Source organism: Psammomys obesus, unplaced genomic scaffold (assembly GCF_907164565.1).
Source record: "Psammomys obesus unplaced genomic scaffold, mPsaObe1.curated_primary_1811, whole genome shotgun sequence".
Taxonomy (NCBI): Eukaryota; Metazoa; Chordata; class Mammalia; order Rodentia; family Muridae; genus Psammomys; species Psammomys obesus.
In genome coordinates this window covers 857,735-885,296 of record NW_026592636.1, presented here as the reverse complement: position 1 = coordinate 885,296, position 27,562 = coordinate 857,735, and the positions used below count along the sequence as shown (strand labels likewise).

The following is a 27,562-nucleotide window of genomic DNA, read 5'->3' as shown; positions in this document are numbered from 1 at the left end:
TGACTGCAGAACATGCTTTCAAGTACTCAAGGCACGTTACAAAGGCTGAGCGCGTGTTTTGCTATAAAACATCCTTCAAAACATTCCAAGGGGGTGATATCCCAGGACCACTTTCTCTGACAAATGAAGCAATGTTACTAGAAAGTTCTACCACAATAATAACAATGACGAAAACCACATCGTTACACTGCTGTGGCATAACTCTTGGAATAAACAAGAGATGATGGAGATTAGAAAAACACAGCATAAGCAGATGAAAGTGAAAGCGAAATACTGTTCATCAAGTGCCGGGAGCCTGGTGCAGAGCTGCGGGTCTTTCACCTCAGTGACTAAGGAAGCCAAGGCAGAACAGTACTGAATTTGAGGTCAAATTGAGCAACACAGTGAGACGCTATCTCAGCAAAAGGCCTTTTCATTGATATTTACAGAAAAAAATTATAGTGTAAATGCTATAAATAGCTATCGTGCCTCACATGCCTTAAAAAAAAATCTAGAGATTAATAATTATCTAGCTTAAGAAGTTAGAGCAAACTATATTAAGGGCTGAGTGAGTAGAAGGAAAGAGATAAACAGATGTGAATAAGCAAGGTAAAACCCACAAGTGGGAAGTTCAACAAAGCCAAAGGTTTGGTGAAAATATCAATAAAATTGGGGAATGTGTAGCAGGCTTGGTCACTGTGGGAAACAGCAGAGGCACTGATAACACTGGGAATGAGAACAGGAGCAAAATGCAGATGCTACTTTTGAAGTAAACACCAATAAAATTTAAAAAACCAAGATAAAAGGTACAAATTCCTCAGCTCTGCTGCTTATCAAAGCTGACACAAGAAGAAATAAAGATTCCTAGTAGTTCGTAAACCTCAAATCCCTGTAATCAGTAGTTAAAAATGTTCTCACAAAGGAAACAGCAGTCTGGATGATTTTTTTTTTTTTGCCTTGAAGTTCTAACAAACATTGAAGAGAGAAAAACATCAAGTCTCACATAAAGTATTCCGGGATGTAGGATTGGTGGGAACACCTCACTATTTAAGATGCCACACATCTGCAAAGATGGCAGAACAGGATCAAGTGGATTTGGGCAGCATTTAAGACTTATATGGGCTGTGAGAGATGAGGCAGGGGAGTCTGAGTGATAACTATATAACTAATCCCCCAGCCAGAGAACATGATGACCTGAAATTAGCAGATGGTCTGCTGGAGAGCAAGGATGGAGCAGGACACTCTGGGAATGGCCTGGGATGAAAAGGTCTCAGGGGCCTGATTGTAGACCTCATGAATAGAAGAGGGATCCTTGAAGTGAAGGCAGGTGGGGGATGGGGGCTGAGTGCTGTTCTCAAGCAGGAAGTAAGTATTCATGGCCCGGCTCCTAGGACAGAACTAGGCAGGATGAGTGCTGGGTGCTGGGGCCTCTCCCCATGTCCCTGCCCCCAGATGCCCTGAGAACAGGGTCTGGAAATCAGAGCTCCCCTGTGTCCGGCTTTGAGCTACAAACATTTCCTGCAGAAAACAAGAAACTCAGTCTCTTGGCCCCACTGTGCTCTGCATATCAGCACGACAGTGTGAGCTTGGCTGGTAAAATAAACACTGCAGCAGGTCCAGGTCCAAGAAGAGCTAAGAACACCACGGGGAAGAGATGGGTGTGGGTTCTGCAGAGAGCCAGGGGACCCTAAGGAAGCCAGTGAGGGGCCCAGGCCAGGTAACATGGGGTAGGAGGGGCAGGAGGCAGAACTCTAGGGTTTCTGTTATAGGGATGACAAGGCAGCTTGACCATCTTGAATTGCCACTTGTTCTGACTGCTGTAGCCACTGGCTCCTACCTAGCCTTGGCTCTCAGAGTTGATTCTAACTGGCCCATATCCAGCCTTGGCTTGCAGAGTTGATTCTAGCCTCATTTATCAAAGGACCACCATACTTCTGAAATGTTCTTCTCTTATCTACATCTGTGACTGCCATGTGGACCAGCTCTTTGTGTGACCACAGGAGACCAGTTGATTTCTAGGACAAAGAAATCCATAATATATGGCAAAAGCTGAAAGTATGTAGCCGCTGCATGAAGGGAGCCTACGGGCACATCTCCCTGGTATGGGTCCATGCCATACCAGGAGCTAAGGAAACTCCTGGTCAGAAACCAGCTGTCCTCTCCTGGGAATCCCTCACAAGTAGATACCCCAAATTTCCTTGGTCCTTAACCTGATCTTCTCCTCCAGTGGGGTCCAGCTGTTTGTGAGTGAGGTTCAGCTCCTGTGATGTGGGTGGCCTATGGTGGGCCACACTTTACAGCTGAGGGGCTAAGCAGAGCTAGGCAAGTTGCTGGACACTGGACACTTGACTTTGGCCAGCCTGCAGCTGGCCTGGAGGGGTGGGAGGGAGAGGCTGTCAGCAGGGAAGCTCAGGGACTCTGTCTGGGTTCAGCCAGGCTGGCTGGCACTGGCTCTGCTCTGGGACTGCTGGGCTCCCAGGGATTTCCTGTCCCCTACTTCCCAAGGTCAGCAGGATTGCGCTTGGGTTGTTTCTGGTCCCGATGGTTACGTTGATAACTGCGATAACATGGGGCCCTGGCCATGCCATCGTGCCCTCTGGGCCCAGCAAAGCTCTTTCCCAGGGTCTGTCCCCACAGGGGGCAGTGGTCCTGGACAGGGAAGGGACTGGGCAGGCTGCCATGGGCCGTTTGGGTCAGCGCATCTTTGACAGCCTCTTGATGTATAGTGGGGGTCCAGGCTAGAGACCTGGGGGGGATCCTTGGTTCAGTGTGGACAGTGGCCTTGGCAGAGGACTCACTCCTCCATCTTAACCATCTTGAGGCAGGGGGTGAAGATGAAGAGCGGTGCCCGTGAGGTGTTTGCTGCAGCATCTCAGTATCCTTGTGAATCTGGCTCAGAGCCCAGACAGGGCCAAGGTCACCAGAAGCTCTGAGGATCGCCTGGCTTAGCTTTGTTCCTAAACCTTGCTCCCAGAGACCATGGACTCTGGAAAACCAGCCCCTTGTTCTGATCTGATGAAACACTGGCACGTAGTTCTGCTTCTGCCCCTGTCCCTGGGCCAGTACAGGCTCCCCCTTTGGTCACAGAATTGTTAACCCTAGACTGCTGCCAGGCAGCGTATATTGAGTCTGGAAAGGAGGGGACACTGATTTTAGGAGACACTAGCTATCACCTTCTGTCACTTACTGGAGACACGGGGTTTCTTGTCTGGGTTTGAGGGGTGGTTTGTCCTATAGGTAATGGGTGGAAGGAGAAAGCTGGAAGAGTTGGAATGGAGTAGAACTAGATAGGGGCAGGAATTTGTAGTAGAGAAATTATCTGGAGCTGGAGACAGTATGCTGCTTTTAAATTTCTGGGGTGAGAAGGCTCACATACCTAGGATTTAGTCGGTACTATCTTGAAGCTGGTACTATCTTGCGGGGGGGCACCTCCCTGATTCCTGCTGGCAGTAGGAGTGGTCAGCAAAGGTGTCCTTGACCAGGTACTACTTGGGGCTATCTGAGGTTGGATAGGGGACTCAAACCAGAGGATCTGTCACTGGTCCAATGGGCCCATGTGCAAAGAGGAGGAAAAGCCAAGGGTATTTCTTGATCCCATAGGCAAATAACAAGGCTCCCAAGCTACCGCTGAGCCTAGGCCTTGCGAATTGGACCGTCTGAGTAGCTTTCCCATCCTTCCAGAGGATCTCTGTTCTAGATTGGGTGGCCTGCAGGGCAAGGGCCACAGTACCTTCCTACTCAGGCCAGGGGTGCTACAGGTTAGGCCGGACCCTATAATGAGATTCAGTGATGGACATACATACCCCCAGGATCCCAGAGGTTATCTGGAGCCCAGACCACACTCCTTCCATTTACTGGTTCCATGGCTACCATAGGCTGGGGGACACTTGTGCCAGGGGGCTTCGGAGCCTAATGCCTAGGATGTGTTTAGGAAATGAAAGCTGGCCTATCCTATGTGGGCCAGACTAGCCTGGCCTACCTGCCCAGTTGCAGCCCCTATTGGAAGAGAGCCAGACCCAGGCGTTGCTAGGGCAACCCAGCAGCAACCACACTCCACACTCAACTGAAATTCCACTATTTTTAGCCTGCTAGTTATGTTCAGATAAAATCCATGTATACAGACGAGTTGTCTGGCAAGATAACAGCACACCTCAAACTGCGGAGACTTCAAAGAGTAGTTGTGGGTTGTGCCCAAGAAAGCCCCCCCCCAACCCCCATGAGTCAGAGCTTTCAGTGGCTTATGAAAGGTAGGATGGTGGGCACAGAACCTGGGGGGCAATGGAGTAGCCTAATGGCCTAGCCAATGTCAGCTGTGATATTCTGGAAAATGAGACTGTGGGCAGCCAGTATACAAGGAGCTACCACAGGGTATGCACTCTATCCTAGGTGGGAACCTACAGTAGTAGATCCTAAATATAGCCCGGCCAGCAGAGCCAGCAGAGCCTACCAATCTCTCTTGAGCTGGACCTTCCCTACCAGTCAGGTTCAGGCTAAGCAGAGGCTGACAGCATCTAGGAATCAACCCCAGCCAGGTTCCGAGTCTTCTGAAGGTTTGGCCTACCCTGAGTAAGGGCCTTAGACCTGGCTGTCCTGTAGGGAGGCTGGTGTGAGTCTGGCCACAGCCGCTTCCTGGCTAGGACACAGCCAGGAGGCTCTTAGAGTAGAGGGTAAAGAGCAGAGGGAAAGAGCCAGGTCATGTTTAAGGCTTCAGTGTGTCTGGCTTTGAGATCTCACTTTCCTTCCCAGGGCAGAGTCAGGGCCACAGGCCTTGGGGCACCAGGCAGAAGCAGCCAACAGGCTTCTGATTATTCCAAGCATACAACTGTGAAGGGTGCTGCCTACCCAGGGTGCATAGTGCTTTTCAAGAACTCCATGGAGGAGACAAGAGGAGCGCGGACCGAGGTGGGGCACCCGGGCACTGCACTGGCCAAGGATGGTGACTATCAGAGCTGACAGTTGATGCAAGAGCCTACCTTGTCTTCCACCCTGTTCAGACGGGCACCGATGGTGTTGCTGCCCCGGTCCTTGCTCTTTTCTATGGGGTAAAACACAAAGTCAGGGAAATGCACTGTGGATGAGCCTGGATGGACACTAGGGAGTGGAAGACAGGGGAAATCAGTAGCTAGGGGTGGGCAAAGGCTTGAATCTGCAAGACATTCTTTAAAAAACTCTCATGGGCAGAACACCAGGCGTTGAGGGCAGGGGAGGCACTATAATCACAGAGTGGATCTGGGCTCCAGCCTTGCTCCTCCTGGCTTTGGAACTCCTGAGAGTCTGCTAGGAGGGACAGAGAACTCTAAGTCCAGGGGATTACTCAAGTGGTTTGTGATACTTGCTGGGCTTTGATCCATCAAAGGCCAGGGTGTCTGCTGCCTCAGTCGTCCCCAATGTTGGGATTATGGCCCAAGGTCCTGTCTGAACCTCAGCTAGTGTTATCGCCAGGAATGTGCCTTGCTTTGTCATTCCCTGGTGTGGCTAGCCCCATGTCCTGAGGACCTGAGGATTCCCACCAAGCCAAGAACTAGCTCACACCATGCTATGATGCATTCTGAAGATCTGAGCTAGAAAGGACCCCATCATGGTCCCCAAAACTCTGGGCTGGCTGCTTATCTACCCACGCTTCATTCCATGTCCTTCTATCACAGAAAAATGTGCCCTTGGTTCCCATTACCATACCCAGAGTCTGACCATAATGTTTTTAAAAATCTATCATTTAAAGGGACACAGTGGGCTCTGTCATCGCCAAAACATTTCATTATATAGCCTGTCTACAGCCACGTTGCCAAGCATGAGGCTCTAGTGATGAAGAAGAGGAGCAAATAAGGGTGAAGGGATGAGAAAGAGAGTCTCTTGTGGGTTGCCCTGCCCAGGTACCAGTGCAGCTACCCACCTGAGATGGGGATGAACAAAGATGGCTTTCCGATGGACTGGTCCAGCCTGGGAGAGAAGAGAGGAACACCAGCTCACATGATGCCTGGGCACCACAAAGACTGCCATTGTGTCCAGGAGGACAGCATGTCACTCCAGGGGTATCTTCCATTGCCATTCCAAGACTTGCCAAGAGGCACCCAAGGCCCCATGGGCCCATTCTCCTGAGAGGGCCAGGCAGGAAGTTCAAAAATGAGGGGCAGAAGCCAGGATACTTAGACTTCTTCCCCAGATGAGATGAGTGGAGTCAAAACAGGGAGGCCCTGAACCTTTGACCTTGTCTCTGGAAGGGGCAGTCACATTCTCCCAGCTGTACCGCATGATATACACAGAGCTAGGTTTGCAAGCTATCCCATGAAGCTGATCTCCTAGGTCCAAATGATGGAAATCAGATTCAAGCCAGAATCTCAGATCATGTTGGTTCTAAATGGTCAGGATCCTGAGCTCCACCCCAGTGGCAGAAGGTCCATGGATGGAGGCTAAACCAGAGGTAGGTCTCACTAAGAACTCTTTTTTTTTTTTCCCTGTGAGGCTGGGGCAGGGCCTCCTGGAACCATGTCACCACACCCGTCTCTGTACCCACCTTCTCTGTAGTTCTTTGATGCGCACCATAAGGTTGAGGTGGCCCTGAGAGTACTGCTCAATGACATCTCGCACATCGTAGGGCTTCCGTGCTTGCTGCAGGACAGAAAGACACGTGTCACTTTCCCCCGGGTCAGGTAGGTGCAGTTCTAACTTCAGACAGCAATGGGGGTAGGGTGCACTGGCAGGGAGGAATGGCTTAGGACATACAAAGTAGCAGTTCAGCCTGATGGGGGCCTTTGCCTCCCATCAATTCACTGGCAGAACTAGCCACCTTCTACTGGCTATGGTTCCAAGTCTCCTCAGGAAGAGCTGGCCTCACAGGCCAGAGACATGGCGCTGTAGAGCCACGGTTCACATGGGCCTTATTGACTGACTGTTGCCACACTTGCTGCTTCTCTGGGAGAACGTCATGTGTTCTACATAGCTCCCAATGCTGCACAGACTTCCCGTAAGAGAGTCTAGCCCCCATGAAGGAAGGACCTACCACACCCAGGGTGACACCCAAGGGCTGTTGTGAGTCCAAGCTTGAGATGGCACATAGGCAGATCCTTAGCCCTGTGCCTCCATAGCTGTGACAGTCTAAGGAACCGTGCTTGTCTTACAGTCGTTTGTAAGATGGAGATGTAAGCCCTGATCCTCCCTTCTGTAAGGTCAGATTCTGAGCCTGGTTCCTGTCTTCTGTAAAACAGGACACTGAGTCTTGTTCCTCTTCCCTGGGAAATGCGTTGCTGAAATCTACTCTGCTACATCTGGGAGGGAATGAGAATAAAATGAGACCCAGGATGAGAAACATCAAGGACTCCTGATGCAGTACCTTGCCAGTCAAAGGTGGCCATGATTGAGTTCAGGGCCTGGGTCCCTCCTCGGTGCATACTCAAAATGGCCCTGAATAATAGGGGAGAGACTTGTGGGCCAAAATGCTTTAGAAAATGTGTGGCACCTCTAGGCATGCCTTTGTCACATGGAGTAAGTGAGCAAGGGAGGCAGAAATTACACCTTGAGATAGTGCAGGCCTGGATGAGGAGACAGGTACTTGTGTTGGTTTGTGCACAGCCTGAGAGTCTCAGGGCCACTGTGCCCAAGTGTACATGGATACCTTTGATAACCTCTGCAAACACACATGTGATCAAATGTATAGTGGGGAGATGTGAGTATGCAGGCCTGCAGGAGCAGGGTAGGGGACTGTAAGCAGGGCACTGTCTAGAAAGACCAGAGAGCCAGGCAGTGGTGGTGCACACCTTTAATTCCAGCACTTGGGGGGCAGAGGCAGGTGTATCTCTGAATTTGAGGCTAGCCTGGTGTACAGAGTGAGCTCCAGGACAAAACAAAAGCAAGCAAGCAAGCAAGCAAGCAAACAAAACTCAGAAGGATCAGAGATACCTCACCAACCTACCACCCATGCCCAGTGGCATTCCAGGCTTGCTGAGACTTATCTTGGAGCCACCAAGTTCTCCTCCAGGATCTGGTTGGGGATTGAGGGGCCTCTGTCAAATCTGCCTGGGGCTGGTGTAAGAGACCATCTCCATTTTCTCCTAGGGCCAATGTCCCCTGATGGCAGTGGAAGCCAGAGATGAGTCAAGATAATGCTGCTTGTCCAGACTGACTGACTGTGGATGTGGGTGCTCAAGGCAAACTTTCAGGGCTAAGAGGCCCTGGCTCCTCAGGTCAGACACAAGGGCGGCTGGCCAAAGACTTATCGGCCAGTAAGGCAGGCAGGCATACTTGCAGTTAGGCCAGCAGGGGTGGGTGGAGAGCAGGTGGGTGGATGGCTGAGACAAAAAATCTGGGTCACCAGGGTGGCCTGGAACCCTGGTGGAGCCCTTCCCACCAAAGCTCCCTCTTTAGAAGTATCTCACTCTTTCCTGGAGGGCTGCCACCACCTGTCCATGTGTCCCCAGCAATAAAGCCAGCTCATTGTAGAACCCTTACTTTTCTTTACTTAGAAGCCTCTATACCCCAAAAGGCCCCTCTGCCACCTGGGCTGAGCATACAGGGGAGAAGCAGAGAGTGGAAAGGTAGGAGCTGTTTGGCCTGTTCTGGCAGCTTCCTGAGCCACTCTTAGGGCCTTGGCTAGTGTCCTGAGGCCTGAAAGGAAGTGCAGGGCTTTGGGTCTCTTTTTCCGCAGCCTCCAAACATGTCAGCAGGCATGTTTGTGCCATAGAAACTGTGGTCTGCATGGACCACTAAGATGACCTCTGACTCAAACAGGAACTGCTCAAAAACCATGAGGGTCCCTGTGCTTCACTGGGCACTCAGATTCTAGGAGTGAACCTAAGAGAGTCATGAGCTTACCCACTCTAACCCCATACAACCCAGCAGGTCCTATACAGTTTCATGTAGAACCTACTCCAACACCCAAAGGCCCACTTCTTAGCCTGGGGACTGCCATAACCTAGCAATTCCTCATGACACTTTAAACACTAGCAATTTAAGCTACACTGCTTCCCAGCAGGAGTGCCACACCCTAGCCCCTCCTTTGCCCCCGAGAGATTGTCTTGTGAAGATGTGAGTCCCCATGGAGTTCCTGTGGCTCCTTGCCAACCCAGGAAGTGCTGGTTCTATAAGAGGTGCCTCATCTCCTTTCTCCCTCAGCGCTTCATCAGTGGAACTGTGGGGCACATGGCTACTAAGTAGTGGGAGAAACAGCTTCAAGCGCAATCTCTGTAGGGCCTTTGGACCCTTCTAACACATTGCCAGGTGCCTCCTGGCTCTGGCCCCTGCTGAGTGTGACCTTTATTCCTTTTGACAACATGAAGTCCCTAGCATTGTAGGAGCTTGGACATAACTTGGTCTACTTGAGTTGGGACAGTACCAGGGGGTGCAGGCTAACAAGAGGTCAGCAGAATGCCACCATGGCACTGTTGAATGTACACAGGATCTCACCAGGGTGGCAGTCAGTATCAGGGTGAGGAGCCACATGCTGTTCCCATTAGTGTCAGGAGCTTGGCAGGAGGGCCAGTGGCCAGCCCAAGGGCTGTTTTTAAGGCTGGAACAGCAACAGTTGAGCTCAGGACTATGGTGAGTGAGACTCATGTCACCCAAGGCTCCTTTCAATATTGTCCTCCTCAATACAGTCACAGACAACTTGGGATGAGGACTATGCCTTAGTCCCTACCTCCTGCAGAGTCAGGAGCTTTTGGCTGCCTCAGGGCTGGGGTCAGGGCTGTGCTGAGGGAACTGTGGGAGCCTGTGTCAATCTTACAGCCTGGTGTGGTAGGTGTGGCCTGTAACAAGACACAGAGTCTCCACTGAGATTGTCCTTGGGCAACTTGTCCTAAGGCAGGTTGACCCAGCCTTCTCCACCCAAAGACAAGGACTTTCTGGTAGGAGAATGCCCTCTACCACTCGCTGCTTCTATTGACATGCTCTCAAGGTGAGGAATAAGGCTCTGCTCCCCCCCTCCCCCATGGCTTCTGCTTACAACTGTCCCACAGCAGAGGAGGAACACAGCCTGTTAATCTTAATTCTCCAAGAGCTGTGGACTCAGGGCCTCAGGAGAACAATCCTGGAGAAAGGCATACTGACAGCTAATGGATCCCAGAGCTGCAGTCTTGCCACCTCAGGAGCCTCTCTGCTCACTCTGCAGGACCCAGTGTGGGTAGGGCAGGAAACAGAGAGCTCCAAGCTGTCTGAGGACAGATGTTACTTCCTGTCCAGGTGACATTGCCAGGCTGTCACTATCGCAACTTTTCAGCTTAGAAAGTTCCTAACTTCCAACAATCAAAGTGGAGGGATAAAAGGTCCCTGGGCGAGGACTGGGAACAGTGTCCTTGGAGGAGCCTGCTGTCTTGGGGAATGATGATGATGATGATGATGATGATGATGATGATGATGATGATGATAATGATGATTCAAGGACTATAGCCACAGCATCTTGGCATCTAAGGGTGAGGGCATACTGCCACTGTGGTTTTCTTTGGGTCAGTTGCACAGGGCATGGTCTCACCTGGAATTTCTTCTTGGCTACAAAGTACTGCATGCGCCTGATCACCTTGATGGTGGCCCGATGGTGCTCCCGAAGTCTGTGGAGGAGGGGGAGCAGAGTGTGAGCAGCTTTCCTGATGGTAACTCTACCACACATGTCAAAGGTACCCCTGCCGAACATGGATGGACTATCCAGGGCTTGCCCTGTTGCTAGAGAAGCTGGAGGCAAGGAGTTTCTACAGGGGCAAAGGAGGGGTGCTGCATCACCGACGGGGAGAAGAACCTTTTCCCTGCATGTATCTAAGACCTGGGGTGGCTGTCTGCAACACTAGGCTGTCAGGATTGTACCTCTAACAGCAGAGACAGGGAAGGCCCTTGGAGAAGGAAGGACCACAGCCTTGTTAATGAGACTATTTCCTGAGACTGCTCAGGAGACTTTGTTGGTTTGCCTCTAAAGCTCCTTCTAGAAAGAAGGTCTTTTTTAGAAACATCACTGGAGGAAGCAGGCCTGTGATCAGACATCTATGTGCACAGAAATAAGACTGGAAGGCATCGGGGCAATGGAGAAACTGCGAGAGTCTCCTGTCTGTGAAGCTCAAATCTGACCAAACTAAACCGCATTGGCAAAAGAGTTGCTGGGAGCCTTTGGGAAAGTTAAGACTCAAAGGGCCCCAAGCCCAGAAACAAGAGGCAAGAGGAAGACGGCCTACTCTGCAGGCTGTGCTTCCTTCTCAGAGAAGTGTGGGAAATGTCTACACCAGATGGGATGGTGGGGCTTCCTGGGCTGTGAGGAAAACAGTGAGCCTGGGCTCCAGAGCCACCAGGATACAAGTGACAAGATTCCAGAGAACAAAGGCTATCAGGGTATCTTTTTTCACACAATTCCCCCTTGGAAATAGCTGTGCGTTCTCACAGAGCAGTAGTGGCTGCTGGGAGGGAGTAAAAATAAAGCAGAGAAAAGCCAGCAGGCTCTTGCCACTGAGGACAGCAGGTTAGGATGGGGCCCCAGGAAACATCCAAAGGTTTTTGTGTAAGGTCCCCAACAAAACCTCACATTGTCTCAGGCATAAACTAGCCCAGATTTCTTTTTCAAATTAGAGGAAAATCTACTCATCTGTAGAAAGGAATATTGGAACTTCTGTTTGTGTGTATGTGTGTGTTTTGCCCATACATTAAAGTTGAAAAATAAGGGAACATCCCCACACACACACCCACCAGATTCTAGACAGAGATCTGCAGGTGTGATGAATTCTGCAGTCTGAAGTGCTAGCGGCCCGCCCCTCAGGAGATAGAGTTGTTTTCATACTGCTTGAATTTGAGCTGACCTTGTGACCTAATGTGACTGCAGAGTTCTAGGGAGCTCAGTGTGTGTGGAAACCACAGGTGTTGGGAGTGTGGCTGAAGCTGTTGCAGGGAGGCGAGTGGAGGTGTCCAGCCGTCAGCCAGCACTGATTGTAGGCATGTGACTGAGTCATTTTGGACCACCCAGCCCTATGCAAGCTCCTGATGACTGCTGCTGCCTGAGTCATCCCAAGCATAACCACAGAGCCACCTTCCAGCAGGGCTTGGTCCAAGCCCCTGACCCATGGAGCTGTGAGCAAGACAAATAACTGTTAGACCACAACCTTTGGTTATGGTTTGCTCTTCAGTAGTAGGTAGCTGATAAAGAAATTAGAAGTCTGCCTATAATCCCAGATATTTAGAAGGCAGGAGGATCACAAGTTCAGGCCCTGCCTAGGGAACAAAGTGAGTTCAAGGCCAGCCTAAACAACTTAGTGAGATCATACCTGAAGAAATAGCTCAGCCGTTAAGAGTACTTGCTGCCTGTACTTCCAAAGGTCTTGGGGTCAGTTCTCAGCACCCACCATGGTGCCTTACAACCATCTCTGACTCCCGTTTTAGGGATCCAACACCCTTTATTGGATTCCAAGGACACCAGACACACATATACTGCACATGTATACACATAAGCAAAACACTCATTCATACATCTATATAATATATATTATATAATATAATATATTCTATCATAGAATAAACAAAACTCTAAAAAGTTAAAAAGAAGAAGGCAGGGGACCTGGGCACGTTGGTACACACCTTCAATCCCAGTACTCGGGAGTCAGAGGCAAATGTATCTCTGTGAGCTGGAGGCCTGCCTGGACTACAACAGTGAGCTCCAGGCCAGTTAGGGCTACATAGTGAGACCCTGTCTCAAAAAATGGGGTTGGGATACAACACCTCCTTTGAAGAGATGCCCCTCAATGCTGTTGATCTCATTTGAGGGGCTGTTCTGCTACCCGGCCCTAGCAAGGGTTCAGTCCTGGGGGGCTGAGGAACAGCTGGAGAGGAGGAAGAAGCCAAGGGATGGACATCTTGTTCTTTGGTTTTTTGTTTGTTTGTTTGTTTTTCTCTCTCTTTGAATAAATAAACCTTTTGAGGCAAAAAAAAGGGAAAAAAAATGGGGTTGGTACTTGAAACATAGCTCAATAGAAGACTGCTTATTTAGCATGAACTAGGTCCTAGCTTTGATTCCTAGCACCGAGGAAAGGAGAGAAAGGAAGGAAGGGAAGAAGAAAGGAAAGTAAAATGTTATTAATTAGAACTCAGAGGTATGACATTGTGATATCAACTTTTTATAACATTTGGTTTTGATTTTAGGACCAGAAGAAAAAAAAAAAGAGGCAGAGGACAGAAGCCTGGATGTGTGGTATTGTTTACAACTGCTGAGACCTCTAAGCGTGTTGAAGGGAGGAAGAACATTGTTTTGGGAGGAGTTGGGGAAAGTATCAACATGGTGGCTTTTAAAGATGGCTGAAAATCCCTTCTTGTTCCTGCTATTAAAGATCTGAGTCTGTTTCCACCATGATGGAAGCAGACCATGTGTTCTGCGTTTCAGCCTCAAAAGGCCTGCAGACTTCACTTTTACCCTCTCAGAAAACTTCTGCCTTCTGGACAAGTCCAAGCAAGCCTGCTAGAGAAGCTGAGTGAAGGAGGAGAGTTGAAGGGTTGGGATGACAGCTGACAGCTTCAGGCATGTGAGGCTGACACTGCTCAGCCACCAAATGAGTGTTCTGCCCCCAGGAGTGCGCCCAGTCAAGCAGCCCAGAGTCTGACCCACAAAGTCAGTGGTAGATAGATGGCTGTGGTTTGCATCAGACTTTCTAGATGAGAACTTTAAGATAACTGTGATGGATAGAGTCAAGAAAGTAGATGAAAAGATGAGGGATTTCACCATACGATAAAAGTTATCTCCAAATACTGAAAAAGAAATTCTGTAAAAGTCAGGCATGGTGGCACATGCTTGCAATTCTAACATTTGGGAAGGCAGGAAGATCAGGAGGTTCAAGGTCATCCACAGGGGCTTGAGGCCAGTCTGAGATGCTGTCTCAACCTCCTTCTGCGGTTCCCTCTCAAAAATAAATAAGTAAATACATTAAAGAAAGAAAAAAGAAAAAGAGAGAAAGAAAGGGCAACACAGTAGTGGAAATTAAGAATGAAATAGGTAATCCGATAAAAGAGGCAATGTAGTTACAAAAATAAAAAGAAAAATAGTAAAAAAAAAAAAAAAAAGGGTAAGATGGCAAAGAATGTGAATGTAAGTGAATTAATATTCCATTAAATAGATCATAATATCAGTTAGGATTAAAAATGATGATATAAACCCACTAAAAGCATAAACAAACAGAGACTAAAAAGAAAGGGGCAGAGAGGAAAAAGTACCCTGGCCTAGTTCTCTAAACACAGACATCTGCAAACTAACAACAGGCACAGTAGACTAGACAAAGAAAATTTCAGAGTTATAGAGTACCAGTTCTGGGCTAGCTGGTAAAGTGCTTGTTCCCTTCCCTAGATTCCCCCATTAAAAAACAAAACCAAACAAAAAAAATTCAGGGATAGTAGCACTTGTTTGTAATCCTGTTGCTGGAATGCAAAGACAGGGAGATCCTTGGGACTCACTTGCCGATTAGCCTAGGACAACTTGGCAAGTTCCAGGCTAGTGAGAAACCCTGTCTCAAAAAAACAAAAAACAAAAACAAAAAAGGACAGCACCTGAAGAATGGCACTCAAGGTTGTCCAGGGTTTCCACACACAACTATATAAAAAAGGTGTCAGTTTAAAGGAAAAAAATCAATTCCAAATCTGTATGCACATACAAATGTAATCTTAAAACATAGAAAGCAAACTGGGAAAAACGAATTGATAAAAGAACATCCACAACCAGGATGAGAGCTTTGTATATACCTTCTTGGTTGTGGATACCAAGGCATCGGCAGAGCCAAATATGAACAGTGTGTCAGCTGACCCTAACCGACAGGGACATAAACCACACCACCACAGGGCCAGCACACACAAGCATTCACAAAGATACCAAGCGCTAGGTTTTAAAAGCAAGTTTCAACAAATTTCAAAGAAATTAAGTCATGTTTAGCATACTCCCCTGACCACAATAAAATTAAAACTACAAATCAAAAACATTACTAGGAAATCCTTAAGTGTTTTGGAAATTAAATGATCTAAGTTACCAAGGTCTAAGAAGAAGAATCTTCTATGAATCAGGAACGAGTTTTAATCGAATAATAAAAATTTATCAAAAGTTACAGCTAAATCCGTTGCGGAGTGTATACCTAGTCTCAGCAACTCAGGATGCCAAGTCTTAAACCCAGGCTACCTAGGAAGATGCTGATTTTAAAAATGGCAAGATGGCTCAGTGAGTGAGGGTGCTCGCTTTCTAGCCCAAAGACCTGAGTTTGATCCCCTAGATTTGCATGATGGAAGGAAAGAACCAACTATCAAAAGTTTTCCTCTGACCGCCATGTATGGGCCATGGCACATGTTCCCCCACAGAAAAATAAACATAGTAAAAATGTAAAAATCATGTCTCAAAAAATATAGTCAAGTAAATGTTGGAGGTTCATTGAAATATGGACACTGAGATAACGTATAGCTTTAAATGTGTTTGCTAGAGGAGAGGTTGAGACCTCACTCGGGTCAAACACACACACACTCAGACATACATATACACACACACATGCATGTTCACACACACACAGTCACACATACTTAAACACACCCTCACATACACTCACACACACATGCACTCACACACAACAAATTTAAACCCCAAGGAACTAGAAGAAAAGAGATAATAAAGATAAAGCTATAAGTTGATGAAAGAAAAAAATGACTATTGCATTAAAGAAAATCAACAAAGCTAACATTTCGCTTTCCAAAGAGACTAATAAAATTGATGAAATTTAGCAAGATAAATTGGAGCAGGGTGAGGGAAATCACAAATCACCCAAATGTTAGGAGTTAAAAAAAAAAAATGAACACTACTGTGGAGCTAGAGACATTAAAAAAAAAGTCTATTTAGAAGATAATGTGAACAAAAATAATTCTAATAATATAGACAAAATAGATTAACTCATCAAAACATGTTTTAAGAAAAGAAGAAATAAATACAAGTGGCCCAATATTAATGGAATTAAACTTGAAATTTTAACGATCTTTTTACAAAGAATTCGTTCTAGATGACATCACCAGTGAGTTCATCCCAACATGTAAGGAAGAAGCTCAAAACTATATACAAAGCTTCTTAAGGGGCTTTTATGAAGTGGTCTGGCCTTGATGCTCAAATCTGACAAGGATATTCCCGAAAGAAAACTCAAAGGCAATGTCTGTCATGGATGTGGAGGCAGTCTCTAAAATCAGCCAGTGCGATCCAGGGCTCATGTCACGATGCAGGATCAGCGAGGCTTAATCCCGTTATGCAAGGCTGGCTTAACATTTGAAAATCAATCAACAGAACTCACCACATCAACAGAACAAGGAGAAACATATAATCAACTCAAAAGATGCAGAAAAGCACTTGATAAAGTTCAAGGTCTAGTCCTAATTAAAAACACAACTAGCAAAGTAGGAAATGCAATTTAAAAAAAAAAAAAGGATAAGAAAAATGAAAACTGAAACAAACAGAAAATTCTAAACACTAAGCACATACCACATCTTTCAGAAATCACTTTGTTCCTGAGGTGGTGTACCCCATATTTTCTAAGAGAGTCCATAAAGTCCCAGCCTGTGCAGTAAAGTGAGAAAAGAGAGAAAGGATGAAAGGATTGGCCTGGCAAAAGGGTTCAATGCGTAAAAAGGCTTGCCACCAAGCCTGGTGACCTGAGTTCAATCCCCAGAACCCATATGTTATAAGAAGAAACTGATTCCTGCAAATTGTCTTCTGACCTCCACATGCATGCTATAGCAGGCTCCCCTATACAAATAAAATGTAATTAAAAAGGAGAGTAAAGCACTTTGGAGGAAGAACAGGTAGATCTCTGTGAGTTCAAGGCCAGCATGTTCTATATTGAGTTCCAGGACAGCCAGGACTACATAGAGAGACCCTATCTGAAAAAATAAAAAAATTAAAAAAAAAACCTAAAGAACAACAACAACAACAACAAAAACACCAAACCAAAAACAAAAACAAAAAACAATTAAGAAATGGATTTAGCAGAACCTTGACCTTGTTGGGCATGGACATGGTAGCTCATGTATGTAATCTCAGAAATCTGGAGGCCAATAGATGAGGATTGGAAGAGGGCCAAGCCTAGTTTTAGTAAAGATTGAAAGCTAGCAACCCATTTTCTTTCTATCTGCTAGCAATAAATAATTAGACCAAAATATAAAGATGCCAACTCTAATAGTGTCAAAGCTAATACAGCTATTAAAATTGCTACCAGGTGACAGCCATAGGCAGACAAGCACTGAATGCCCAGTGAGAAGCTGAAGGTGACTTGAATTCACGGAGGCTGTAATGTGTTCTTTTCTGTGGGGCTGGAGAGATGGCTCCTTGATAAAGGGCCCTGGCTTGTTCTTCCAGAGGATCTGGATTTGATTCTCCCATGTTCCCGCTCCCCTACATCCCTTGAGACAGGGTTTCTTTGTTGTAGCCCTGGAGCTTTCTCTGTAGACCAAGTGGGGCCTTGAACTCAACAGAGATCCATCAACCTCCGCCTTCTGAGTGCTAGGATTAAAGGCATGTGCCACTACTGCCTGGCCTGGGATTGGTTCTTAGCATCCACATGGCAGCTCATAAGCATCTGTAACTCCAGTCCCATGGTCCCTGAAGCCTTCTGCTGGTCTCAAGGGTCTACATGTACATGGTTCACAGATATGCATGCATAAATACACCCATACATATTAAAACATTAACAAAACATTAATAAAAGTTAAAAACATTTAATAAACCATTTTTAAAAACTCCTCAATAGAGTGCAGAGTGGCACACACTTTTAATGCCAGCACTTGGGAGGCAGGAACAGGCAGATCTCTGTGATTTCAAGGCCAGCCTGGTCTACAGAGTGAGTTCCAGGACAGCCAGGAACTATACAATGAGACCCTGTTTGAAACAAACAACAACAAATCCCTTATTTACAAGATTATTTTCTCTTAACTTTGGTACAGATTTCTTATTCCAGCTTCTATTGTTCTTATCTTTTTTTTTTTAATTTTTTTAACCTTTTGAAATGGACGATTTGATTTTAAAATGTTTATGAAAATACCAAGCACCATCCCCACGGCAGTTCTGAAAAACATCGGTAAAGTTGCAGAGTTACACAATTAGAGCTCAAGCATCACCCTGAGCTGAGAGGTGCCTCTCTGGTACAGCACTTGCTGAGCACACATGAGGCCCTGGGTTTGATACCACATAAGCCAGGCACGGCCACTCATCCTGTCATCCCAGTACTCAGGAGGTGAAGACATGAGGATCAGAAGCTCGAGGTCATCCTGGGATAATATGGAGTCTGAGGCTACTTGGGGCTATTTGAAACCCTGTCTTCAAACAAACAAACAAACAAACGGAACAAATGGAAATTGAAAAGATGGCTCCAGGGGTAAAATGCTTGCTTGCATAAGGAAAGCGTTTGGCTCTCCAGAATGCACGGAAAGCAAGGCAGAGTGGTGCATCTCTGTAATCCCAGTGCTCCCATCCATATTTGAGATAAAAGGCAGAGGCGGGAGAATCCCTGGAAGCTGGAAGGCCAGCCAGCCTGCAACTGAGCATGGTAAATGGTGGAAGACAGAGCAAACAGCTGAGACCATCCTCTGAGTACCACATGTGCACTGTGGCCTGCATGCCTGCATTTCTACACGAAAGCATGCACATATATACGCAAAACCACACATCCACAGCACAAGAAAAATCCCAGTAAAGCTGCATGGTGGGAAGGGCGACCAGAGAAGAGTAAAGACCTTAGAGGTTATAAACACATATGTGGTCTCTGGGCTTATCACGGAAGCCTGGACACCAGAAGAAGAGCCAGACACTGTAATTTACTCCCTCACCGCAGCTGCAAAGCTGGCTTGTCAAGCCTTGAGCAGGAAGGTGGAGAGATCAGGCTGTGAAAGGCCACAGAATGCCTGCATAGCCTTGGGCTAGGTAAAGGTTTCTGCACAGAATCCAGGGAACATGAGCTATCAGAGAAAAATGCTTGACAAACTGGAGGCTGCCTGAAACCCTTCATTCCAGGCCTGGCCTGAGGAGATATGACTCTGGTCTCTTCCCATCACTCCAAAAGGCCTGAAAGTGGGTGAAAAGTGTGACTCCATCGGTGTCTCATCGGGAAGGACCCCTTCTCCACCATGATTGTGCTCTTGAGAACCTTAAGTCTTGGCTGTAGTAACCACCGACCTGAATCCTCGGTTCTTCATCTCTTGGCTTTTGTTTTCATATATAATCATATGAATATAGATCTATATTCATATATATGAATATATATCTATATTCATATATATGCGTCTCCAGAAGGCACGGGTTGTTTTTTTTTTTTTCCTAATTTTGGTGACTTAATGAAATAAAAGAGCTGGGCATGGTTGCACATGCCTATAACCCCAGCACTCTGGAAGTGGAGGCGGAAGAATTGCTGTGAGTGTGAGGCCAGAGAGTGAGACCCTGTCTCAAAACAAAGGAGTAGGTAAACTTGAGCAAAGGCTGCTCAGCCCTGTTTCAGTATTATCACTCCATTGCTGAAAGCCCCTTACGTGGCTGTCTGCCACTGACTTAATTGTGTAAGCTGTCATAAAGTTCTCCTTAGTGTGAACATCACATTTACTAACTGTCCTTCCCGTGACAAGGGTGTGGCCAATGCTAGGCCTCAGGCCTATGGATAGTGCTGGACACATTCACTTTTCAAGGTAATAAGAATACCAGAGTTTCCTGTGGGTGCAAAGCCAGACATACTCTTGCTCACTGGCTGTGTGACCCCTCCCCCCATCTCAGAGGTGATGCCACGTTTTCAAAGTGGTGGCTGTACACTGGCCAGCCAAATGTGCTTCCTCTGCTGTAGCAGAAGCAGACTGGTGATCCCTCAAAAATATTTGATACCTAATAACCTCACCTCTACATACATATCCCAAGAAATGAAGACACAAATTCATATAAGAACTCAGATGTGATTGTCACAGTAGCGTTATTTATTCAGAATAGATTTAAAAAAAATCCAACAGTAGACAGAGGAACACACAAACATGGTTTGTCCATGCAGTTGAATATCATTCAGTCAGACAAGCTAAGAGTGTTGACATCTTGACACACATCACAAAGTGAATATACCCACAGGGCATTGTGCTAGGTGAAAGAAGCCAGCCACGATGGACCTCATGCCACCGAGTCCCAGTTCTATGAAATGCTCTGAATAGCAGCACGTTGTGAAAATTTGAGATTGGTGGATCTTTAGGCGGGGAGTATAGGGAGTGACTGCTGATGGGTGAAGGTGGCTTTTGAGGGTGATGAAATGCTCTACGGTTAGCTGGTGATGATGGCTGTGCCGAGTTCGACCATGCTGAAATGTGCACTGAGGCGGGCATTGTAGCAGGAGTGGCTGCCCTGCAGATCTCTGCAGAGAGCTCAACTAGAGAGGTAGGAAAGCTCTAGAGGGTGGAGAGAACCCCTTTCCCAGGAACCCAGGCAGACACCCAGGGTGCCCTGAAGTTGTTCTCATTCTTTCCCTGTGGGCACAGCAGCCCATCCTCATCCCTTCTGCTCAACCCCCAGACTGTAGATCACAGGGGAAGCTTCCAGGGGACAAAGCACAGCTTTTGTGACTTCCCCCACTCCATACTGCAATCCTTGCTGTAGCTCTCTGCTACGCCCAGTGATACCCACATTCTCAGGATAGCCCACGGCTCGGTATCAAGAAACAGAACAGTGAACTTTGACTCTCTTGGCAGGTCTAAGTGATGTCTCATCACGTAGAGTGTTCAATGGATGGTTCTCATGTCTTTGTCCATATCAGCCATCGATATGACCCACCCCTTACTGGGCCCCCGCCTGGGCCAGCCATAGCAGACATTCTTGTTTGGCACTAACATTCTGCAGGGTCTCAGGGGCAGGTGGCTGCAATGCAAAGGTCACCCATTTCAACTGTCCCAGAGCTGAAAGAGGAGGGCGATTCTGTTTCTCCAGAGTCAAGGCTCTTGGGTCTGAATGTCTGCATACACTAAAACTTTATCTCCAAGGAGACTGTGGTGGGGCCTTTGGGAGGACGTTAGGTCATGAGAGGGGCACCCACATGAATAGGGTTAATGATCTTATGCAAGAAGCCTGAGGGGGTTTAGTTATCTCTTGTTGCCCTTCTGCCATCTGCCACGGGACACACAGAAGACACTATCTAAGAGGCAGACGTAGTTCTCGCTAGACACTAAATCTGCCAGATTCTGGATTTCTCAGTCTTTAGAATTGTGCACAGTAAATCTTCATTATTTATAAATCACCCAGTCTAAGGCATTTTGTCACAGTTAGAGCTAGTACTGAACTTGACTCTGAGAATGGGTGCTGATGACAGATACAGTGGCAGTGTTGGAAAGAGGATGAGACAGGGGCCAGAAGGGTTCTGAAGCACATGAAGAGAGACCGAGCATGGGCTGGGTGTAAGTCTCAGCTTCGGTCTTCCTGGGGATGGACAATGGCTACAGCTAGGATGCCGGCAGAAATGGAGACAGAAAAGGATGTTCTGGTGAGGGCTTGGTGGAAGTACAGAGCCATCAAGTAGTGAAGAACCTCATACAACTGTGTTCCAGGACCCTCATGCTCTGAATAGGATGGTACTTCTGAGGAATGAACAAAGCAATTTAACAGAGGACATCTCTCAGCAAAGTGCTGCTGGTGATGTTACTTACCTTCTCTTGATTGCTTGCAGTACAGACTGAAAGGAGAGTAACAAGCTAGTGGCAATCACAAGGAAAGCAAAATGTATTGATTTGGATAAATACTCAGCTACCAGAAGGAAGAAAAGAATGAAGTGGCTCCAGGCATGGTGGCATACTCCTCTAATCCCAGCACTCAGGAGGCTGAGACAGAATGACTGCCAAGGGTTCAAGTCAGCCTGGGCTAGCATCAGGCCAGGCAGGGCTACACAGCAAGAAACACAGTAAGACTCTCTTTCAAACCAACAAGGCAAATAGAAAGAATAAGACAGAAACACATGCTCACAAGAAAGCAGAAAGTGAGGCAGTCAGAGCATGGAATGACAGAAGGGGACCTAGTGTTATGCCCGAGCAGGTGACACAGAGACCAAGAGGCACTTCAGAGAGCTTCGGGGCCACCTAATCCCTTATGTCTCAAGCCTCTGCTTCCCAAGGGCCACTGGTTAGGGCCTCTGATATGCCCTAACTGGGCCTTCAGTGGCCAGGTGAAGTGTTGGCACAGTGACTGCCCCTCTAGTGGGTGACAAGTCTTGGTGGCCTTCACAGAGCCATGTCTACTGGGTATAGGAGCTTAGCGCAGAACTGTCTCCACTCAGATTCAGAAGATACCCTAAAGAACCACAGAGCTGAGGCAGCGCTGATGCAGGGTGGGGCTGTAAGAGAAATGTTCCAGCCATGGGGGTAGGCTTATCCCTAAGCCCAGAGTGGCAGAGCCACTAGCATTGAACTCCAGCCTGGATGACATAGGGCATATACCAGTCAAGCCACAGTGTCATGGCTGTGTGGAGTCTTGGCTTAGTGTACCCAGAAAGTGGGACAAAGACTAGTGATTCTCGGCCCTTACGTGTTAGTGCTATTTGTCCTGTTGGGGTTTGAATGTTCTTGAGACCTGCTGCTCTTTCCTTCTTGCTCATTTCTTCCTTTTGGAAGGGGACATCTTCTTCAGGCCAGCCCCACTGTAGTAATTTGGAAGCTCATAGTCTTTGTGATTTCACAGGCTAATAGCTCTGGAGACCAATCTGCCTCAGGATGAGTCTGACTCAAGGCTCACTCATTTTGGACACTGGAGAGAGACTCTTGTGTCAGTACCGGAATACGATAAGATTTCCAGGGCTCTGGGGATTCAATGACTGTGCGAGCATATGTAAAAGACATGAATTTGAGAAAGCTTAAGTCTGAATGTTATGATCTGGGTGGTTCTACTGCAATCTCTCTGTGACTCTCATGCACTTTCCCAGTGTGGTAGCATTGAGAAGGGGAGTCTCTGGGAAGGGATTAGGTTCTGAGGGAGAGCTCTCATGAATGGGATTAGAAGTCTGAGGGGCTGGAGATGTGGCTCTGACAAGCTTTTGCTTAGCATGCACCAAATCCCTGGGTTTCATCCATAATGTAACCCAGGTGATGCACACCTATAATTTCCCTACTGAGGAGGTAGAGACAGGAGGATCAGAAGTTCACTGTCATCCTCAACACAATGAGTTTGAGGCCAGGCTGCATGCTCTGGGGGTAAAGCGGGCAGAGGATACTAGGACCTACCCTATCCTCTGCTGCTCTAAGACCAGCAGAAAACCCCAAGTAAACTCCATCCTATGCCATCAGCATTGCCATTGGGGTGACACCCGGAAGTGAGCTGGTAAGAGTGAAGGAAGCTGGTGTGGAAGGGCTTCCTAAGGAGCTGAACCAACCAGGAAGGGGCCTGGCCATCAGTGGGAACACCCAGGCCCAGAACAGGCTGCCTTTGCCAGATAAGTGAAGGGAGTGAAAGGCAGAATCTGGAGACAACAGGGCAGCCAGAAGTAGCCCAGTTTGTGAAAGTAGCCCCAATCATTCCTCCTAGCTGAGGCTGGGGGTGGGGGTGGGGGGTGATTGTGGGGACCAGGCTACATACGTGGGGCCCCTGGCTGACACCGTAGCAATCTGCCCTGTGAAATGAACATAAACCAAGCACCTCTGTGAATGTAACAGTTTCCCTATCTAGAAGGCACATGCTCTAAGATGCCAAGCAGATGCCCAAAGCCATGGGCAGTTATGTAGCTAGAGGAGAGACAACATAATTAGCACTGACTTCCTTTTCCTTCTTTACAGTTTTACAGATTTGGTCTTCCTGTGGGTCTTGGCAACCTAGCATGCAACTGTTTTCTTTCCTTGTTAACTTAGGAACTTTCTTCTTTTCATTCAAAGGACATACTTTGTGGCCTCTCTTCTGCATATCTGAATGGCCAGCACCATGACTGGTGTAATTTTTACTATTTTTGTATCATATTTTACTAAGCAAAATTAATGGCCAGCTTTGTGACACCTAGATGGCAGAGCTGGTGACTGAGACAGTTACTAAGTGACTAATGGACAGGTAGAATAATCTGTGTGGATATGGTGGACAGGGACCCCGACTCATATCCCAGGTGGGACAAAGTGTGATTGCATGAATCTAATAAAATTATCAGAATGACAAGCCATTAAAAACTCATGGACTGTTTATTTCTAGAATTTTCCATTTTATATTTTCTGACTGTAGTTGGAGTAACTAGGAAGGCAGAGAGGGGAGCTGAAGAAGACAAAGGACATTATTGTAGTCATACAATGACACTTTTAAGGGCTATTTCAAAAGACTAGATAGAGTGGAGAAAATGTTCATCCAAGGAGGTTGGTACCATTAGGGTGGGAGAGGGAGAGCTGAGTGCAAGAGGTGAAAGCTGTAAGAAATCCAGGCATCGTGGCCCACAGAAATAAAGCTTGTGTAGCAGGGTGGCCTGAGGAAGCTCTGTGTAGTTCCAATAGGGCCAGATAAAACAAAAAATGCACGTTACCCGGAAACTATTATCAGGCAGCATAGTCATGCCAAGCACTGTGCCTTAGTTTTCTGAACACACCCTGCCCACATGCTGACCTCAGGAGTGTTCCTGAGGGGCTCCTTTTATAGACAGACTGCATGTTCATACCCCCATATGGTAACTCCCACAGATGTACAGGCACACGGCATCACCAACCCTGTTCCTTGACTGTTCATCCCATGCTGAAGAATAAGGGTGACACTCAAGGAGTGCCTATTCAGGACAACCACTGTTGTCTCAGAACAGCAGCCTGGTTTGGGAGATGTGTACCCGGTGAAAGGAGAATGTTCAGGCTTGGTGGCACAGACCTGTAATCTCAGCATTTGGGAGACCAAGGCAGGAGGATTGCCACAAGTTTGAGGCTGACCTGGTCTCAATAGTGAGTTCCAGACAAGCCAAGGCCCCAGAGTAAGACCTTGTCTCAAAAACGCAAAATGAACAAATAACAGAAAGGATGGTTGGTGGAAAGCTGCTAACCTGACTGAGAGTTGGGACCACTGGGTATGCAGGTGGGTGCTCAGTCCCACCCCACAGCTCTCGGCACTAATGAGACTTGTGTTTTCACAACAGGGGAAGGGGTTGCTAGGATAGGATGTATAGCCACTTTGGGTGTCAGCTCAGCCCTCCTTTTTCTTTGCTAATAGAGACCGCTGTTCCAGGCCTGGGCCCTCTCCCAAAACGGTGGCACCCGTTGCTTCTGTAAGCTAGGATGAAGAGGGAAGCCTCCTGCCATATAACAAAAGCCCCAAACCTATTGCTACTCTGGGCCTCAGCTGGTTGCAGCACACTCTTTGATCTCCGGGAGTCTCAGGAGCTAGAGAGTGCAGAAAGAATAGATGAAAGTTTTCATGCTGATAAAGAAGTATCCTGGGAGGAAGGAACACCAAGGACAAGTCATGCTGGTAGCTCTGAGAATCACACAGCAGTTCTGGACCCACTGGGATACGAGAGTACCAGTGCCCCAGGGTACACCGATGGCCTGAAAGTCTGTGTGGAGCTGCTGGGTAGGAATGGCAGAGACATGTCTTTGTCTGGGTTTGTACCAGGAGGACCTGGTGCACAGAGGTGAAAAGCTAGCAAGGCTGGGGTGTGGGCAGGCACTGGAGAGGACCCATTTTAATCCTGGGGTGAAGCCAGGAAGGTTGGGGTATGAACAAGCGCTGGGGAGGACCCTGTTTCAGTCCTGGGGAGATTATGAGGACGTTTGTTGCAGACTGTCAGCCCTCATTAAGTTAATGGAACTGGCGAGTTGGCCAGTTTCCAGCACATTGGAGAAAGAAAACAAGAAAAGCGTTTTCAGCGAAAGAGCTGAGAGATCCCATTTCGCTCAGCAGCCCCGGGAGATTAGGGGCCATTGGTAATGGCCTCACTGAAATGGCTTATTGGGGACTTGTTGATTAAAACAAGGGACAGAAAACTCCTAATGTCTAAGAAGAATTACATGGGCTATGTCTAGAGAAGTGATTTGCGCATATTTCCTTGTGAACTACACAGCAACCTGGGCCCAAGCAGGGCCTCAGCAGCCACTTGGGTTACAAACAGGAGGGGCAAAGACAGGAGTTAAACTAGGGGCATTCAGGAGGCAGCTCTCTGGGGCTCCTGGAGAGGGACTTAGCAACCCAGAGCACTAGGACCCAAGAGCATAAAACTCCCAAAGCTGTGTGAGACTTGCAGATCTGGGACCTCTGACCTAGCCTTCCTGGGTGGGGCAGAAAATCCTGGGTGAATCTGCCACAGTGTGTCTATGGTGGAGTGGATTTGTCTCTCTGGAACATTCTGCTATGCATCCGGGTGTTTTCCCCACAGACTCCATAACCTGCCAGGTCACCCACAAGCTCACCAGGTGACCAACTCCCAAGGGGTTGGCCTTGGGCTGAGGGCCCTGACTTATTCCAATCTCATTTTCCCCTGAAATATATGGAATTCTCCACCACTGACTCTAGACCCAGCAGGCCTCAGGTAGGGAGCCTGCAGACCCTACCCTGCCCCAGGCTTCCAGCAAGATATCCAGGCCCTTAGCATCTTTTTTGGCTTCTTGCCTAGGTTCCTTCCCCTTCCCTTAACCCCTTTCAATACATTTTTGCTGCAAGCTTCCCAGGCGCCACTGTTCCTGTGCTTTTAGACACGTTTAGTGTCTCAAATCTTCTCCCTTGTACAAATAAGGACAGAGACCAGAGAGGCTCAGCTATTGGCCTCAGGTCATACAGCCTTGGACGGGGAAGAGAAACAGCTTTCAGGATTCGTGTTTCCCCAGCAGAGCAGGTTGCTCATTCTCATCTCTAGCTCCTCCTATGCCTCACGCCCTGGGGTCAGGCCTCTCTAACAGCCCCCACTTCCAAGGTTCCCCACTCTTGTCCCCAAGCCCCTTCCCATGGAACCTGTATCCTTTTCTAGACTTGGCTGGTGGGTCCTGGCTCTACACTGGAAACTGGAGTACGTAGGACCTTACTGTGGGTGCTGAAGGAATGGGCCTCCAAATCAGATGAAGGAATCAGACCAAGGTCTGTGAGCCTTGCCTGGGACAGAACCTCACCCCCCTCAAAGCCCAGCTATGAACTGAATGCTCACCAGAATTCCCCATTTACTGTCACTCTAAGAATGGTGGGGTTGGGGGGGGGGTGTTGTTGACCTGGCCTAAAGCCTCCTCTCATCTCAGAGGCCTGAACCAAGCCCCATCACCCTTGAATATCCCCTGTCACACAATTGAGTGGGCCAAGAGCTACCCTTCAGTCAAGGATAGAATCAATGACAAGGTGACATTTGCAAAGAGGGAATTGGCTCTCCAAAGGTGAAGACCCAGAAGCCTGCAAGATGGAGGCATGCTGGTCTATTGACTTCTGCTTTCTTAGACTGATCATAGCTCCTGAGATCTTCATTAGGTTGTAGCCTGTCCCTCTCACACAGAATTCCCAAGGTCCAGAAAGGGATGGGTAGAGGTTTAGCCTATTCTGAACACTAATGAAATGAGCTTGGTGTTGGGGAGGGAGGGAAGGTCTCCATTGTGAGCTCTGGTGGCCTCCAAGGCCCTATGTCTCAGGCTTTCTGAGGCTCTTTATTTATAATTTTATCTATCTATCTATCTATCTATCTATCTATCTATCTATCTATCTATCTAT

At 47.7% G+C, this 27,562-nt stretch overlaps 1 protein-coding gene across 2 annotated transcripts in view; it reads right to left on the bottom strand.

Moving 5' to 3' along the window:
• The window catches only part of Kcnq1 (potassium voltage-gated channel subfamily Q member 1), a 331,420-nt gene that overhangs the window by 59,088 nt on the left and 244,770 nt on the right, over nucleotides 1–27,562 (bottom strand). For both annotated transcript variants that reach the window (XM_055614763.1, XM_055614764.1), the window contains exons 12-15: nucleotides 10,439–10,514; nucleotides 6,491–6,585; nucleotides 5,870–5,916; nucleotides 4,953–5,014 (exon numbers count right to left, since the gene is read on the bottom strand). In XM_055614763.1, coding sequence (XP_055470738.1) covers nucleotides 4,953–5,014; nucleotides 5,870–5,916; nucleotides 6,491–6,585; nucleotides 10,439–10,514 — 280 coding nt within the window. The remainder of the gene's footprint in view (nucleotides 1–4,952; nucleotides 5,015–5,869; nucleotides 5,917–6,490; nucleotides 6,586–10,438; nucleotides 10,515–27,562) is intronic.